This window comes from Epithele typhae (genome assembly GCF_022376455.1).
Source record: "Epithele typhae strain CBS 203.58 chromosome Unknown BXZ73scaffold_16, whole genome shotgun sequence".
NCBI classification, from domain to species: Eukaryota; Fungi; Basidiomycota; class Agaricomycetes; order Polyporales; family Epitheliaceae; genus Epithele; species Epithele typhae.
In genome coordinates this window covers 98,961-115,919 of record NW_025954207.1, presented here as the reverse complement: position 1 = coordinate 115,919, position 16,959 = coordinate 98,961, and the positions used below count along the sequence as shown (strand labels likewise).

The window sequence follows — 16,959 nt, the reverse complement described above, 5'->3', positions numbered from 1 at the left end:
GACTGCGCGAGGGACCACATCCGCGGGTGGACGCGGTGGACGCGGACGGTCTCACTGGGGCCCAGCCGAGGGGCGCTCGACGTGTCGTTCACGACGAGTTCGCTGAGCAGGACCGGGGAGACGTTGAAGATGGCGCTGCGGATCGTATCGGAACCTGGAGATAGCCTTCGCTGATATCGCAGGCTTAGTCAAATTACGCACTCTAGTTCTCCCAGATTGCTACACGCCCAGAGTAGCATATTATGGTGTAGCCAGTGAGCGCTGAATGCACATGTAATGATACACCTATCGATCCGAGTACCTTGTTACTTCGTGGACAGCACTCTGATCGTCTCCATCCCCAATCAGAACAACAAGACCGCCTCCGTCGAGCGCAAATCCAACCCCTTGTTCAGCACGACCTCCTTGTTTATCATCCGCCCCGTCGGCGACACGTCCCCGCTGTCTTCGTAGCTCTGCCCCGCCCACGTCAGGCCCTCGGTGTCGTCCACGTGCCCGATGACGAGCTGCTTCGCGCGCGCCTTCCCGCCCCCGTGCCAGAACGCGTTCCCCGCTGCGCCCACGCCGCGCGCGAAGCCGAGGTCGATGTGGACGCTCGGGCGCGCCCCGGTGGACGACGCGAGCCACGCATGCAGCTTGACGAACACGGCGCGGAAGAGGCGGCCGTGCTCGTATGCCACGTAGCACGCGACGTTGTTGTCGCCGACGTCGAGCTCGACGACGCGCGCGTTCCCGCTGCGGCCGACGAAGGCGTTGACCGCCATGCCCCATAATAGATCGGCTCGATGTGTGGCGGGAGCGGCGCGTCGAGCGCGGAGCCGTTGACGATGGACCGGTTGAGCGCGACCGGCTGAAGCTGGGGTGCGAGGTGAGCGGAGAGCCGGTCGGCGGTACGCTGGCAGAGAGGATGCGTACGAAGTTGTACTACTTGTAGCCGATGCCTTCGTGGTAGAAGACATCGGCGATGCTCAGCATGGCTGCTTGGAGAGTGTAGTCGGCCGCCCACAACGCGGCGCCGGCGGTGTTGCTGACCCCGGGCGCGCCATGGCATGCGACGCTGTTGGTCTCCCTGCGATGCAGCCGTTCAGCGCTCGTCGCGAGTGGCGAGTGCAATGGACTTACCCAAGAATGTACGGCAAACCGCGAGCGAGGGTTGCCTCGATGTCCGGTACAAAAAGCGACAGGTTCCCTCGAACATGGGCATTGCTCATGAACGACGTGGGCAGGAAGTCGCCGCCGTCACAGAACGCAGCCGAATACTGGTGCTGCGAGATGCTATTTCGCGCGCGTGAGCCGACTAGATGCGTGCAAAAACATCTGTACGCACATCGAAATTGCCCTCTCCGGATTGCTGTCCAGGATCCCGATCAATATCATAGATCGCGCGTAGTTTGAACTGCTGCTGCGCGAATGCTGCGCCCCGCAGCGACGTGCTTGTCCCGAATGCTCGCCGCGTCGGCTGGGGCACCTGCGATAGCAATCCAGTCCAGGACGACGCCCGACGCTTTCGCGACCGTGCTCTTGAACGCCCTGACGGTCGCCTTGACCATGTTCACCGCGTTCGTCGCGTTGTCCGCCCCGAGGTTGACGCCCCATGTTATGGGCGTCCCGCGGCGGGGTAGTCAGTGCGAGAGAATGTAGTACTTGTCGCCGACTGTGACCTTCGTCGCCTCGGGGCAGGGGATGATCGTGCTGGGGTGAGGGAACTCAGCCTCGGACACGGCCATCGTGGGCGACCAGAAGGTGTGGTCTTCGGAGTCGGCGCCGACGCGGATCTTCGGGGGTGCCTGTTTGGGCCCTGCGGACCGGCGAACTCCGGACGCCGGAACACCCGGACGCCGGAGGCACAGGTGCTTCGCTCTCTCGAGTCTCCTGCTCTTCGTCCACATTTCCTCAAGCCTCGCGCCTCTTCCCTGGACGCGGGCGACACGCTCTTGTTTCTTCTCAGCGGTCCTCCCGTGGTCAAGCGGTCAAGTGAGACCAGCATGAGTCGCCTTCAAAGGGTGCGTTCTTTTGGCAGTCTGCGTATCGTTGCGTCCACAGCTACTGAACAGGCGGTCTAGCCATCTCGCTGGCTCTGGACAGCATCGGCTCCTTCGCCACCTGTCATCGAATCTAGCTCGGTACGTATCTGCCAGTGTCTTCATTCTTTGCCAGGGTCCCTCTGACCTACGGTGCCGCTCAGGACTGTCGGCCGCCTCGTCGGTGAACACCCACTCTCCGCACTCATACGACGGGCTGGGAATTTCGAGCGAGAGCGTACGGTCGACGGTGGCGGAGGCCAAGGGTGAGTCCACAGCTGCGCCCTCTCCCCACACCGCGATCAACGCCTACCCTGCCCTGTGGTTGATGTCGATTGCTTACCGTCGCATTCGCCGCGTCCTCTCAGACGTGCGCCCTCTCCCTCATTCATAGTTTGGTCACCGTCGGCAGGCGATGTCAGTCGTCGAGGCGCATGTTCAATCATCGAAATACAAGACGTTGTTACCACCCAAGAGCGTCGACCTGTTCAACGTGTACGTCGCTTGGGAACCCCTCCCTCGACGGCTCAACCTGAAGAGGGAACGGCAGTCAAAGTTAGTAGAAGGGCTTGTCGTGCTTCAACTTCGCGCAACCGAGGTGTGTATTGTGTTACGATTACATGGATTCACTCGTGCTGACGTATTCCAGCCCGCTGGGACAACGATGTGTTTCACGCGTTCCCACCTATAGCTTCTTGCCTCCCCGGTTCGAGTGCTGGTCTATCACGGGGACAATACTGCTTGCAACCAGGCCGCGGTGCGTTGTTTCGCTTTTTTGATTTTCCATGCACTTTCTAATATATCGAAGATAACAGATGTCCAACTTTCTTGACAGCAGTGGACCGACGACTCGCACGGAGGACCCTATTGGCAGCTCGAGCACGGATCATCGATATCGCAGGATGCTCTCTCCGCAATCGTAACTTCTCGCGTTTGCGGCTGCTCCGGGGTCTTATCCTCGCCCGCTCTTGGGGAGATCTTCATTGCCTTCCGCTACTCGGCCTCTGTCCCACAGCAACACCGTCGAACATGCCTTTTCGGCCGGTCAAACCCACGAGAAAAGGAGCCTCCCACGTGCACATGGCAAGACGATCGTCTCGAACAAGGACTGTATCGCGGAAGAAGTCGAGGCTACTACTGGGGTTGCGATGCTTGCGAAGGACGACACCCCCGTGCACCACCACCACTCAACCGGACTCAGGCGGAGCGGCGTATTCATCGTCATCGACGCCGTCCACCACAAGATGCAGAAGCGCAAGGAGGGCCAGGTCGAGGACTCGGCTCCATGGCCGCTCAGGTGTGTCCGACGAGTACCGCAGACGCACCAGCGTTCTCAGCGAGGCCCCCACCGACGCGATGGAGGTCGATCCCCCGACGAAGGACGACGCACAGCCCACGGTTCCGGTCTGTTTCGGCCACTGTGAGGTCGATGGCCCTGTCGCCGGCTTCACCCCGGACGCAATGGATGTCGACGCCCACTCCCGTCCGGCCCCTGTCGCCTCCAAGTCCCTCACGCTGCCGCGCTTGTCCGACACGGTTCCACCCACGATACTGTAGGCTTCGTCCGAGCTCGTGGAGGAGGACCGTCGCGCGGCGGTGGGCGTGTCACCGGCAGCCCCCCGCGCACAAGTTGCCGCATTCTGCCTTGCAGTGTTCGAGTGGTGGCAACAGCAGCGGGTCCGTGGGTCCGAGCAATGGGATTAATGCACGAACCTCCTCGTCGTGCGCACGGTCAAGCTCGCCAGCTACGAGCGCGTCGGATGGCCTCCCGAGCTCCGTCATCCGAAGAACGGGGATCTTGTGCGTCAACGGCCTGGAATTGTCATCGACGAGCTCAGGTCCCCGTTCCTCGTCAACACCGCTCGCGCCGTCAGCGAGAAATGTGGTTATAACCGCCGCAGGACGAAGCACCCTTGTCCCCGGACCCCCTGGCGCTTGGAGGTCCAATCGTCGAACGAGGCACATTTTCTGTTGCTCCGCAGGACGGCCTCGTCGCCGCCGTCGGGAGCCTCCCCGCGCTCCGGGTGCTCGCCGTCAGCGTCTTGTGCCATCTCCTCGCGGACCCCCCATGCGCGGCCGAGGCGTTCATGCGCGCCCTCGACCTGGACGCGTTCGCGCACCGGCTGTGCGTCGTATGCCCCACCCTGCAGACGGTCTTCGTTCTGCTCAGCGGGGTACGCGGGCGCGCGAACGAGCGGGTGCAGCGCGGACCGAAGTGCACGGAGTTCGAGCTGTACGCGGACAGGATGGGAAGTCCCAGGCACCGGGCTACGGAGGCGGTGGGGTGAGTAGATCGATCGTTGTAAGCGGATGTTGGGCTGATTTCGCGCGTTTGCAGGGAGGGGCTTTCTGCAGAACCGCGTGGCACGGAGCATGAAGCTAGGGAGGTTGTCAGCGAGGGAGCTGTACAGGACGAGTCGTGAGGGTAGGGACGGTGATGTCCGTCGACCTTCCGTCTCGTGTCACGCATGTTGGTGACATGCATACGATGTTACGTGTGGGTCTACGTCTTGCTGTACTACCATGCGCAAAATAAATATCTGGGTTGTCGTTCATGCCGAGCGTGCTCGTTGGGTACGCCAACTGAGGCCCAGACTTCGACTGTCCAGAAACGGTCGGCTTGATCCCCGTCCGCAGACAGCGCAATCGGGGTGTTCGCAACGCATGTATTCATCGAGAGCTACGACTGTACATAGTACATAAACGTTATCCGAAGCTATTCAGATCTTTCCCTGGCTCGGAATCGCCGTGTCCTCGGTACCCCGCCTATCCGTCCAGCTATCCGGATCCTACCGGGTTCATCAGCCCTTCGCAACATCGCACGTCGGCGGGACAGGACATACCTTGTAGTTTGTCACCCGCTGCGACTTGACCCTCCTCACCAGCCACTCCATCGCCGTCACACCAGGGGCGTACTTCCCCGGGGGCGCGTAGGCGACCGCCGCAGCGATGCGCTCGCTCTGCCCGGACAGAACCCGCAGCTCGACGACGTCGTTCGGGCGGGTGAAGAACACGACCGAGTGCCGTTCGTACTGGGCTTGCTCCCGCGGAGGCGGGCTGGGAACTGCTGGGAAGGGGGTGAGCCGCGGAGTATCAAATGGGAATGTCGTGGACAAACTCACACGACGCGATGGATGTTGGAGCGCAGGATGCCGCCGGAGACGATGTTGAGCGCGTCGCCAATGTTGCAGGTCGCGTGTCCGGGCAGGGGCTGAGCGACGGACGACTGCGTGAGCATGAGCGCGGCAGATAGAGAAGGATCGCCGACCTTCACGTAGAACCACTGATCAGAGGTGGTTGTGCAGGAACGACTAAGGAGAGGGACGTTGGTACAACGCGAGGGGGCACACGGTGAATCACTCACCAAGGACCCAGAGTCCGTGTGCGCCGCCAGGAACGTCTTCTCCTCCAGTGGCGGCACCCTGATGAACCGCGCCGTACATCCGCTGAACTCCTCGACCTTGTGCAGAGACCCGAGGGAGCCCGAGCGTGTCGTTGAGGACGCCGATGAGGTGGTTGCTGATCGCGAGAGACTTCTTCACGAACGGCGCGATGGTGGACTCCATCCGCGCGTTGACGGCGGAGGAGTACGTGCGGCGCGCAACGGCTGGCCAGGCGAGCGCGTCGTCCTTGGATTTGTTGACAAACTCAGGAACGTCGCGCGTGCCTTTGTCGGCCTTGTAGCTGTGCCGATGCGGAGGTCGGTGGAGAGCGCAAATGCAAGAGATTCGAGAGAACGTACCCAAACGAAACTCCGTGGTCTCCCTGCTCAAAAAGGAGCTTCTCTTCGAGGGTAACGATCGCCTTCTCGCCCATAGCAAACATCCCTTCCGCTTCCTCGTGGTTCGTGAGGCATGGAACGGATTTCCGGTTAGTCGTAATGTTCACTGAAGCACTGCGCAGTCACCCACTGCCAAAACCCCATCTCCGTCGCAGCCCTCCAGTCTGAGCCTCTCAATCTCGCCCGCATCTCCAGCTTTGATAAGCTCATAGTCAATCACGAAGAGGGGGCTGGTGGAGACGTCCTGAGGGAAAGGCGGGTAAGGTGTGAGACCAGGCATCGCGACGTGGACTCAGGGAGCATGGATAGCTGCGTACCAATCCCCCTTCAGTTCACAGGAAGGCCCGTCTCGGCACTCCGTACCCCGCGAGAAATGTGCCAAACTTGCAGCATGATCTCATGACTTCGGAGAGAGTGAAATGGGGGGAGGGTCAAGAGCAAGGCGCGTCTTAGTGAGAGTTCCGCAGGGCAGGATAGATGTGGATGGTGAGAGGAAGGAGGCAGTGGACGAACTAGTCTGCAGGCAGACTCGGAGACGAGAGAACACGGCGCCAACGCGCGTGAGAGCTGACGTAAGCGAGATCCGTCGCTGTGTGCAAGCCACATCTCTCAACTTGTTCATGGGCCAAGGTGCGCTTCTATGTCGATGGCGAACATGCATAAATATTCGTGCCAACATTCTTGTGGCCTTTTTTCTGGACTTGTTTTAGATCGCTGACGTCCCCCCTCCTCGTTCAGGTACCCTGGGTGTTTACAGAGACAAGCGCAGCCGCCCTCACCCCAATGGCCATGCCTCAGATGGGGCCGCCGCATGAAGCGCGACACCTCCAACGTAAGCCATGACAGGACAATGACTTGAATTCGGCCGCACGCTGCCCAGCTCAGGCCGCAGGACCACACGAGCCGCACGAGCCACAACCCCCGACAGCAGCTGGCTGACCGAGCTGCTTCACTCGAGCACACACCTCGAACACGAAAGCGGTGGCGTCCGCTGAGTTCCGATGCTGGCGGTAAGTACCCAAAACGTGTGCGAGCACGGCCGTAGCGCGGTGCGGACAAACCTTCCGGAGCGGCCGCCCTCTGAGCCCGTCAGTCCACGACGACGTCCCGCGCGGGCCAGTCTGTATAGGATTGCGGCCACGAGTACAGAACGCGACCTAGATCCCATCTTTTACTTTCCGTCGCGCGTAGGCCTCTCCGTCCTCCACGGCTCCAAACTCTTAATCGCTAACACATGGGAACAGACGTTCCCCTCGACGTTCCTCCCGACCGTCCATCTTCCCGCCGAGCGCACCACCGTCGTCACGCACAGCCCCTAATGGATCGCCGTGCGCGCCCTCGTCGACGCCCTCCGCCTCCCAGCCGCCGGCCACATACAGCCGCTCCCAAGCCCTCCAGCACTGTCTCAACACGCCTCCCGCGCCCACGAGCGTGAGCCTCGACGCATTGCATGACGACCTCACTCTCGTCGTCACCTCCACCTTTACAAGTCCGCCGCGACCGCACACCCGACACGCACGCCTTCCCCGCGCGCTGGCTCGAGCGCGGCCTCCCTCCGCGCTCGCGCTGCGCCTCTGCCTCTAGACCAACGCCGAGCTCGCGTTCGCCACACCCCTAGAGCACAGCGCTCGAAGCTCTCACCGTGCTCTCTTCGTGATGACTGCGAGCGGGTGCGGCCACCGTTGCATGCCTGCGCGCGGCGCGAGCTGAGCCGGACGCGGAGGAGGCCGTCTGCCCGGCCCTCCGCATGCTCACGCTCGAGCTGTAATCGCCGTCGATGCCGCCGGCGCGCGCGGACGTCGTCGCGCTCGACGACTTCCCTCGCATTCTCCCGTGGCACCCGACGCCGTACAAGCTGCCCTATCGCATGCTTCCTGGCTCTTGACAGCGATCGATGTCATCCACGATCCCTCGGGCGGCTCACTCCGACTCCACCTCATGCCGTTTATTCAAATTCTCTTAGGAATCCCCCGTCTATGTCGCCGGATCTCTCTCCACACCCTTCGCGCTATCCAAGTATGTTCTGCGCTCGTTTCCCTAATCAGTGCTTGACACAGATTCGAGCTGGGAAACGGGGTGACGTCACTGCGGCGTCTGATCTGGACGCGTGCCCTTCTGATCTATACTCAATGGTGAGTATATGCGGTTGAATAAGGATGCGGGAGGATTGATACGTGCTGACACCCAGTCTTCAGGCAGGGCGCGTCTTCAGACGAGCGTCCTCGCATCTGGAAGGAGGTGGTCCTGTAACTGACACGCGATATTGATAGACTGGGACGGACAATTTGTTTGATGTTGGACATCGCGAGTTTGCCCGCGGACCGCCTCTCCGAGCTTGCGTTCTTCTTTGGAGGTGTTACAGATGGTACGTACTCCGACATACCCTCGTTTTGGTACAGTGCACTGACCTATCTACAGACCGTCTCCTCTTCGGAGCAGCGTCCCGGCAACGACCAAAGAACACGCCGGCCCCTTCGCCCTCCTCGACATCCGTGACGCCACCGTTGCGTAAGACCTCTGCCTGGTTGTGCTTCTCACCCAACCCAACGCCACCTCAGACTCGACAGAGCGCATCGAGATCAAAGCTACCCTGGTGCGCACCTACTCCGGTGTGATCATGCGGCCTAGGGAATGGCACGGGTCGGGCATGGGCAAATGGAGCATGCCCTTACCCGACCTGCGACGTACCCTGACCCTCGTCCGCGGGTACGGGTTTGGACGAGCACGGTACCTTTCATCATTGCTGGTGCGCAGTAGACGTGAGCGTTTCATCAGCACCAGGGGACAATGCCATGGAACAGACAAGGAGAGACGTACGACGAACTGGGAGGTGTGAGCATTGGGTTCATAGCACACGCGTTGGGGTAAGATGGGATATCGCGCGTGCGCTCACCGCTAATCCCGTTGCATAGGCCCCAAGCGACCAGCTTGTGCGCAGAGAAGACAGTGGATGGCGCATCGCGCGCTCGCGCCGGCAGCCGCGTGCTCTCGATCTCTTTGAAGCGGACGTGCCCGTGTTAATAGAAGATCAGGAGGCCGGGTATACTACTACAATGGTGAGAATACGCAGATTATAGCGATACAGATGGAGAACTGACAACAGCACTCGCACAGCGGGGTCATCCACTCTTGAGAATACGATTCTCAGTGCGCGCGTCCCTGAGTGCTGCTTGGGTTGTAAGTGAGTGCACTGGAAATCATTGGACTTGTTTTGTACTGACCATCACACCTCCGTCGTATAACTGGCATATCCACGCGCCGTCGCCGTACGGTGCAGACGCACGAACACAACACCTTCGACCAGACTAACGCCCGCGCGATCATCTCCGCGTTCGGTCCTCGTCTTCGCGCATCTCGTCTATTCCGCCTCGCGCACATATCGGGACCCGCAAGCAGATATCTTATGAATATTGCGTACGCATAGCTCATGGAGCTGTCAAGACGCGACGCATGTGAACGCACCGCAGGGTCCTCCGTGCACTCTCGCGGTCTACACCGCGCGCACTCGATCACCACTACCCGCGGCGCGGCGCCCTCTACCTCTCGAAATGGTACCACGTAGCCGTCATCGTACGTCCTTTTATCACTTTATTGCCTATAAAACGATCCGGAATATCCACCTTCTTCGTCCCCTTGTCATTTCTCTCTGTTTTGGTCCACCTCCGTCTATATCCACGCTCTCTCTCGCTTCTTCCGCAGTGTCTCCCGCGTCACGGATTTACAATTGGCTTCGGTACAGTATCTTCTCCTAGATACGCCCTCGCGCCGCGCGCACTGTATGTGTGTAGGCTATGAGTCAACTTTCTATTCCCGGGTGTGCGGTGTGCTCATCCAGCTTCGCCTCGACTTCTTCTCGCTACACCTTGACCTCGCCCACGCCCACGCCCACGACCCCATCCTGACTTTCGCCCTCGCGCGCATCCTTCATCATCTCGCCAGCCCGTGTGTGCGACCTCATCTTCCCCGCGTCTATTCTCCCGTCCACTTCGGGCGCCCCGCGTTCGGCCTCCACGCGGGGTGTCGTATCTTGCTTCTTTTTCACCTCACCCAATGTCCCGAGCCTCGCGGTTACGCCAGATCGCTCCCTCGCCCTCAACTCTGCCACCGAGTCTACGCCAGAGTTGGCGCCACATCAGCGTGCAACAGCATTGTCACGACCGTTCCATGCGCGGTGCTGTCGATAGATGGATCTGTTGGTTGGCTCTGGAAATGTGCGGTGATGTTTACAATCGGCCGTGCTCTGTCTCGTACCACCAGACCTGAAGCTGTACACAAATCAATTTCTTCATCTATAGTATATAAACCTCCTGACTCGTTCAAGCCGGAATTTCACTTGCAGCGTTTCTCTACCCAACGGACTAGAAGAGAACGATAACACGACTTCCCGTATATTCCCTAAAATATCTGTCACCTGCGCTCGGCGCTCCACTGACCATGGTCCGTCCATGTCGATATGATCCGTTTCGCACGAATGTGCAGCCGCAGCGGCCGTGGCTTCTTCATCGCTGTCGGACCAACGAAGGATGCAGAAATGTTGTCGGCGTGGTACGCCCGGACCTGGCGTCTCCGTGGCGATCCGGGACGATGTAGAGGTTGGCCTGGATGAGCGTAGGTGGTTGTCGATGGCGGACTCGGTACGAGAGCATGTCCCAATAACGACTACGAGCCTCGTTGGAGGATAGTAGGTGTGAGTAAAAAAAAGGGAGACGTCTTCGGTAGAAGAAGGCGACGGCAGGGTGCTTCTGCCACTGACGAAGTCCATGTTATCTTTCTGGAGCTGGAGGAGGTCGCAAAAGACAAGGTGAAAGGGGGAGCCGGTAGTGGTGGATTCGCAGAAGCGCCTCAGCGACTCCATCCCTGCGCTTTCGCCCTCGGAGAGGTCACCGGTGTACGGCAGGAGGGCTACAACGCGGAGATCGGTCATCTTCCAGCCATCTGATTCGATCGCCGTGCTTGATTCCCGCAGCGACACAACGGGTCTCTCTGTGGGCTGGTATAGCGGAGCAGCGTGAGCATTGAGCTTCGAGTCGTCCACCCTTTCAAGCAACAGGAAGACGGGGTTGGGATTTCGGCAGAACAAGTCGACGAGGAGGAATCCCCCCGCATCATCCAGAGGCAGAACGGCCGCGTGGAGCTCGATCCCGCCTGGTGACACGAAAAACGTGGGAGCACGGAGTTCTGTGGTCGTGCTTGCAATCGAGCTGTGCTAAAATGGTGGTCAATGTAGCACAGCGTAGAATGGCGTCCATACCAGCGTACCTCATCTTGTCCTCTCTGCGAGCGGGCGCTTGGTTCGTAGAACACAGGACAAATGGAAGGCTGACGGGGTAGAAGATGACGACGGGTTCCGATTTGGGGCATTCCCTGGACATGCGATTTGAGGTCTTGCAACACGTACACCCCCAATTGTCTTCCCAGAAGAAAAATCGAAGGATCCCGCGAAGTCTTCGAGATCTCCATGAGGAGCCGGCAGAATGCGTGCCGCCCTTCGCCGTAGAGCGTCGGCATGTTGACCCCGAAAAGCCCGAAGAGGCTGTAGGCACCGTCTTCCGGCCTCGTGGTTTCCCGATACGCCGCCCAGGATATGCGCATCGCGATGCTCGCGTCGGTAAACGGGCTCTCGAAGCGGAGGACTGCCGCGGAGATTCCAGTTGCTTCTTTTAGGCGGTCGGCGAGCTCGTACTTGGTGCCCATATAGATCCACTCCTTAGAATAGAACACGAGGACGCGGGACGCGATGAGCTCTTGGAGCGTCCAGCCCCGCCGGTGCCAGCGGCTTCCTTTGAAGGCGCCCCATATGTCATGTGAATAAGTGTCGGAGTGTTCGACGTCGCTGAGGTAGACGTAGCAGATGGCGGAGAGGGCGTAGTAGCGGAACATGGAATTGATGCCTTCCGAGAGCTCGGCACTGCTCTCCTTGTTGATACAGCACGTGTCTACCCAAGCGTACTCGTGCCCGTGCTGTTCGGCGAGCTCAAGGAATGATCGAGTTTTTGGAGTGAGGCGATCGCGTGGGTTGAACCATGGTGGCGACGACCGGCGTGGCTCAGCAAGTCCTTGGACGGGTGCGGGAGTAGGGCGAAACGGTATCTCGGGAACGCGTGGACCTGAACCCGTCGCGTGTGTCAGCGCCGACGAAGAAAGATGAGATTTCATTACACTGACCCGGCTCGAATTCAGTAGTCGTCTCTTCTCTCTCTCGGGGATTCCCTTCAGCGCGATCGCGGACGAGGGAGGAGGCGCTAGAAGGACGTAGACAGTATAACAGCAACGCGAGCGTCTGCATCATCTGGAACCCCACCCAATGGAAAGCACCCCACAAGTCTCTGCAAGCCGCAAATGCTTTTGGGACTGCCTCGGAAATGAGAGATCGGCGCTCGTCGCGCCGAGCCGCCACTTCCCCAGAGACCGCGTGGGAAATGAGAGATCGGAGCTCGGCTCGGGGCAAGGGACGTTGGTCGTCCGGGGAGGAGGTGCTGTTCGCTTCTTCGTTGAGCCTTTGAACCTTTTGAAAACTCTCCTCTTCTCCTTCCCAGGTGTGCGAGAGGATAGCATAGCCTCCAGGAACATCTTCAGGTTGGGGAAAGAAGACGAGGTTCGCGCGCGCGGTGCCCAGGAGCCACATTGCTTCTATCACGAATATTAGCACAGATATTTCACGCGAGGGTAGGCACGAATACCGGGTGAGAGGCGACGTGCACGATTCGCGGGAGGACTACAGACACTTGGGGAGCATGAGTAAATGCGATGCAGGGCATAGGAACAGCGTACGTACGATGAGAGTATCCACGACAGTTGATGGGTTTTCCGGTACTTGATGTCACAGAGGATGTCGATGGCTGGGAGGAGACACGAGATGGACGAGAGGAGACGTGAGATGGGTCGAGGGTCAAGGGCGAGACGGAAGAGGCCAAGTTGCAGCGAGGGCGACCCTGGCCTCATACGCCGACCGCACGTTCCACCATGCGGAACATGCATGCGATAGCGTTGGAGCGCCTTCGATGCTTCTGCTGAGAAATGAAGGCCAACGGAGTGTGGGCCGGCTTCGCGCTCCCAAGGCGAGATGACCTTCCCTGCCACGAACACGTCAGGCCCTGATATCGTTCGTGTTCACCATTGGGCAAAACTGAGAGGTATGTCATTTGTCGCAAGGTACATGATGTGGTCCGATACGTGCGCAGATGTTCGCAGACACTTGGATCGCCGGAGTAGCCTACTCCAGTAACCGCGAGTGTCTCAGCCGCGCTTGTTATAAATGGCAGGGCATGCGCGCGAATGGGCACCATATGCCAGCGGGATGCGAAGCGCCGGGGGATCGGAGAGCAGCTCAACGCCGGCTCCAGGAAGGACAAGCGCGATGCTCTAGATCTCCTGGCCGCACAACCTTGGTTTGAGCGGAGATGAGCATCCCTGAGATAAATGGGTCAGCTGGTCCCAGGAATGCGCACGACACACTGATGCAACGAGGATTCGAGCAGGACCGCCGCAGTACTTCGCCGCGTTGCCGATGCCCCACGCCACGGTCCAGGCGGGTTGTGTACAGAAGTATCGCTCGGAGATGTTTGCACCGACGATATTCGGACCCTCATTCAATCACAGGAGCACGTCCGCGTGAATGGCCAGATTTATGATACTGAAGAGCGGCGGAGCAGCCGGCATCAATATAGCGCAGGAAGAAAGCCAGGAGCTAGATGCGGACTCACATGATCACCGCGGTGCGCTCGACCACGGGTGCGATAACGCATGTCCAGGAAGACGTGCCAAACAGAGGGTCCCGGAAGCAGACTCGAAACAGTGAGAAACGAGCAATCGGTCGTTTGCGGCTCTAGACTCGGAGGGGGCACTTCTAGGGGAGCTTCCATGGACGATATGCGCCGCGTGTGTTGGGGGAAAGAGTATTCGTGGACCCGGTTCGCTCGAAACGCAGGAGCCTCGTCGGTATCGGCGGCCGTTTCTTCCTCGTGTGCTCCAGGCGACCATGAGAAAGTCGTCTTCCGCTCCCGCCACGTTCGTTGATGTCACAGTGGGGGAAATTCGAGCTCGAGTTACTTGTGCCAAGGGGATCGTGGCGTTATCCCCCGCGATGCCCGTGGACACGGTGCTGCGGCGGAGTGACGGATTCATCTTTTGTCGAGGCGGCGGAGCGAAATACGTGGAAGGCGGGACCGTGCTGGTGGAGCGGGCGAGGCTGACCGGGCGCGGCGTAGCCAATAGGATGGGGGAGAAGACATGGCGAGGACGTCGGACGTCCGCGCCGCCCAGGATCCGGAGGGGGACGGAAATGCGCGGGAGTCGGCACCAAGCGATACGAGCTCGCGGAGCGCATCGGGCGCACAACGCGTACCCCGTCTTCGTCCTCCGTCTCGAGACGCTGCCCAGGGACATGAGCGCTTGAGCGTCGCCGTGCGTATGGAAGCAGACACGCCGGGGTGACCATCTTTCTAGTGCCACATTACAGTCGAACCCCTCATAGTGCATACCTATCATAGTGCATAACCCCACATAGTGCATACCTTGGGCCTCTTCCCGAGTTGGTACAGGGGCATAACGCATACCCCCCCGCATACCGCATACTGCATACCTCGGCCGGGGGGTCCATAACGCATACCTGTGTACATAATCAGTATTAGCGCCCTACAACTATGCCTTGCATGCCACCCAAATGCGGGATAACTTTCCCATGCACCCTCGGGCCCCTCCATGCCCGACTGCCGACTGCCAGCAGCCTGGAATAGCCGCACAAACCGTTGGGATTGCCCGGGGCTCATGCGCGACTTGATCACATCCTCAGCCATCCCTGCCTGTCTCCAAAATGCCCTCCATAACTCTTGCCCTCCTCCAATCTGGCCTTGCTGTCATTGAGAAGCAGGTGAAAGAGCGCCGAACAGCCCTTCAAGCCTCTCTTCACGCTGGAAAATCCATCTCGGATGAGGACGAGCTCTGGCTGGACAATGATGCCAACCTGGTTGATGAGCAGCTTGTTATTGACTGCTTGATGAAGGCCTCCGACTTCAACTCCACCTTGAAGCAGCTATCTGAAGTTCAGCAGGCAGTTGTCCAGAAACTATGCAAGGCTGGTGAGCCTGTCTTGCCTGTTGCAGGAGAGAAACGAAAGCGTATGTGCTAGTTTATACTTAATTTCCGACTTTAACACAAATCCGATAGCTTCAGACGAGCCGAAGCTGGCAGTGGGTGCCAAGAAGTCTGTCAAAAAACCAAAGCCTGCTCCTGAGCTTCCCAAGGCGAATGCGACTCTTGCCCAGCGGATTGAGGTGCTAGATTGGTACCATGCAAATGGTAAAAATCAGACCAAAACTGCGGCTCACTTCCACAAGATTTATCCTGCCATTGGTTTCAAACAACCCCTTGTCAGTCGCTGGGTGAAGGAGGAAGCCAAGTGGCGCCACGACTGGGATGAGAGTGGCTCTATCCCTGGATCAGCTAATTTAAAGCGCACTTTCCTCCCGAAACATCCCGAAGTCCGTGATGCACTTGATCTCTGGCTTCTCAAGGCCCGTCAACAAGGTCTTGTCCTTACTGGTGAAGTTCTCCGTGCCAAGTGGACATCTTTCGCTAGCCTTGCTGGCATCCCTCCAGAGGAACACCTCAAACTTGGTAACAGCTGGCTTGATCGTATCAAGACGCGACACAGCCTTCACTCACTGAAACGCCATGGTGAAGCTGCTTCAATAAGTGAAGACACGGTTGTAGCTGAGCGCAAGCGGATTCAAGCCCTCATCCAGGCTCAGGGATTCCAACCTCAAGATATTTACAATATGGATGAGACTGGTTTGTTCTATGGGTAAGCACATGTTTTTCCTATTAGAAATCTTTCTGATTTTTGGTAGAATGCCACCTGATCGTGGTCTCGCAGATCGGGTCCTACATGGGGTCAAGGGTGTGAAGACTCGACTCACCTATGCGTTCACTGTCAACGCTGATGGCAGTGACAAACACCCACCCTTCATCATTGGGAAGTACAAGAAGATACGTGCCTTCCAAGGCAAGTCAGCTCAACAGCTCGGCTTCAACTATCACAACAATGGCAAGGCATGGATGACTGCGGTCATTTATAAAGACTGGATTACTCAGTGGGACACCAAGCTCCGCTCTCAAAACCGCCGGATTCTTCTCCTCCAAGACAACTTCTCTGGCCACATTGTCCCCGAATCCCTCACCCATATCACTGTGGTGAACTTTGCACCCAACCTCACCTCTCACGTTCAGCCAGATGACCAAGGGATCATCCGATGCTTCAAGGCTCACTACCGTGCCAAGTTTATTGAACGCTCCATCAACCGCTACGATCAGGGTATCACTCTTGATGAAATCTACAAGATCAACCAGCTTGAAGGCATGCGACTTGCAGATGCTGCCTGGGATGAGGTTTCACCTGAGACTATTCAGCACTGTTGGAAGAAGGCGGGGATTCTTCCTGAAACATTTGGCCCTCGCATCAGTATCTCCTCCCTCCTTAACCCAGTTGATATGGCAGAAAAGGAGGTTATTGAGGCCCTAAATGGCTTGGAGAAGACTGGAATGCTCAAGAAATCCAATTGCATGGATATCAACGCACTACTCAACCCATCTGAGGAGTCTGCTGTTCTTGCAGAGGCCGCAACGGACGAGGAGATTTGGGAGGCAGTCACCAGCGGAGACTCACCTGAGGAAGCCGAAGAACCGGAGCCGGAGCCAGAAGAAGCGCCACCGACTCGTCGCGAGGCACTTCAAGCCGCCGCAGTTCTCGCGCGGTATGCAGGACTCATGGAGGGCCCAATGGCCCGCAAGTTGGAGGTTTCTCTTGGTGCATTCAGCTGTGAAACCCGGAGGGCTGTGGAGGTGGATAAAGTTGATAGCCACATCACTGACTACTTTACTCGTACTTAGGCTATGTAGGGGGGCGAGGGCGAGGGGTGAGGGCAGATAACAATGGAGGAATGTGCGCGCGAGCCTCAATGCGCGCGCGAGAAATGCGCGAGCCTGAATGCGCGCGCGAGAAATGCGCGCTACGGAAGGGCGCCAATAGATCTCCCACGATAAGCGCTTCTCTCATACTGCATACCCCCACATAACGCATACCTCGGGGGCCTTCCCGAGGGGTATGCACTATGAGGGGTTTGACTGTACAGCCGTTATCAGAACGATAGGCCTGTTGAT

At 58.7% G+C, this 16,959-nt stretch overlaps 4 protein-coding genes across 4 annotated transcripts; 1 reads left to right on the top strand and 3 right to left on the bottom strand.

The window, feature by feature from the left end:
• Window positions 1-344: 344 nt before the first annotated feature.
• BXZ73DRAFT_76573 (uncharacterized protein) lies at window positions 345-1,550 on the bottom strand (the record flags this gene model as incomplete). The annotated part of the gene is made up of 5 exons (XM_048022471.1): window positions 345-735; window positions 926-1,069; window positions 1,123-1,265; window positions 1,328-1,413; window positions 1,469-1,550. The coding sequence occupies 5 exons, from the start codon at window positions 1,548-1,550 to the stop codon at window positions 345-347; spliced, it is 846 nt and encodes a 281-aa protein (XP_047879045.1).
• An 886-nt stretch (window positions 1,551-2,436) lies between these two features.
• On the top strand, window positions 2,437-4,444 carry BXZ73DRAFT_100170 (uncharacterized protein; the record flags this gene model as incomplete). Its single annotated transcript, XM_048014490.1, has 7 exons — window positions 2,437-2,576; window positions 3,037-3,318; window positions 3,359-3,515; window positions 3,579-3,698; window positions 3,759-3,890; window positions 4,004-4,305; window positions 4,360-4,444. 7 exons carry the CDS (start codon window positions 2,437-2,439, stop codon window positions 4,442-4,444), a joined length of 1,218 nt encoding a protein of 405 aa, XP_047879044.1.
• Window positions 4,445-4,741: 297 nt separating this feature from the next.
• On the bottom strand, window positions 4,742-6,082 carry BXZ73DRAFT_76571 (Clavaminate synthase-like protein; the record flags this gene model as incomplete). Its single annotated transcript, XM_048022470.1, is given in 7 exon segments — window positions 4,742-4,810; window positions 4,865-5,078; window positions 5,144-5,304; window positions 5,386-5,443; window positions 5,463-5,705; window positions 5,764-5,908; window positions 5,929-6,082. The coding sequence occupies 7 exon segments, from the start codon at window positions 6,080-6,082 to the stop codon at window positions 4,742-4,744; spliced, it is 1,044 nt and encodes a 347-aa protein (XP_047879043.1).
• Window positions 6,083-11,214: 5,132 nt separating this feature from the next.
• BXZ73DRAFT_28912 (heterokaryon incompatibility protein-domain-containing protein) lies at window positions 11,215-12,427 on the bottom strand (the record flags this gene model as incomplete). Its single annotated transcript, XM_048017768.1, has 2 exons — window positions 11,215-11,847; window positions 12,308-12,427. Coding segments are annotated over 2 exons (753 nt in total), but the record flags the coding sequence as incomplete, so codon positions are not given.
• Window positions 12,428-16,959: the final 4,532 nt, after the last annotated feature.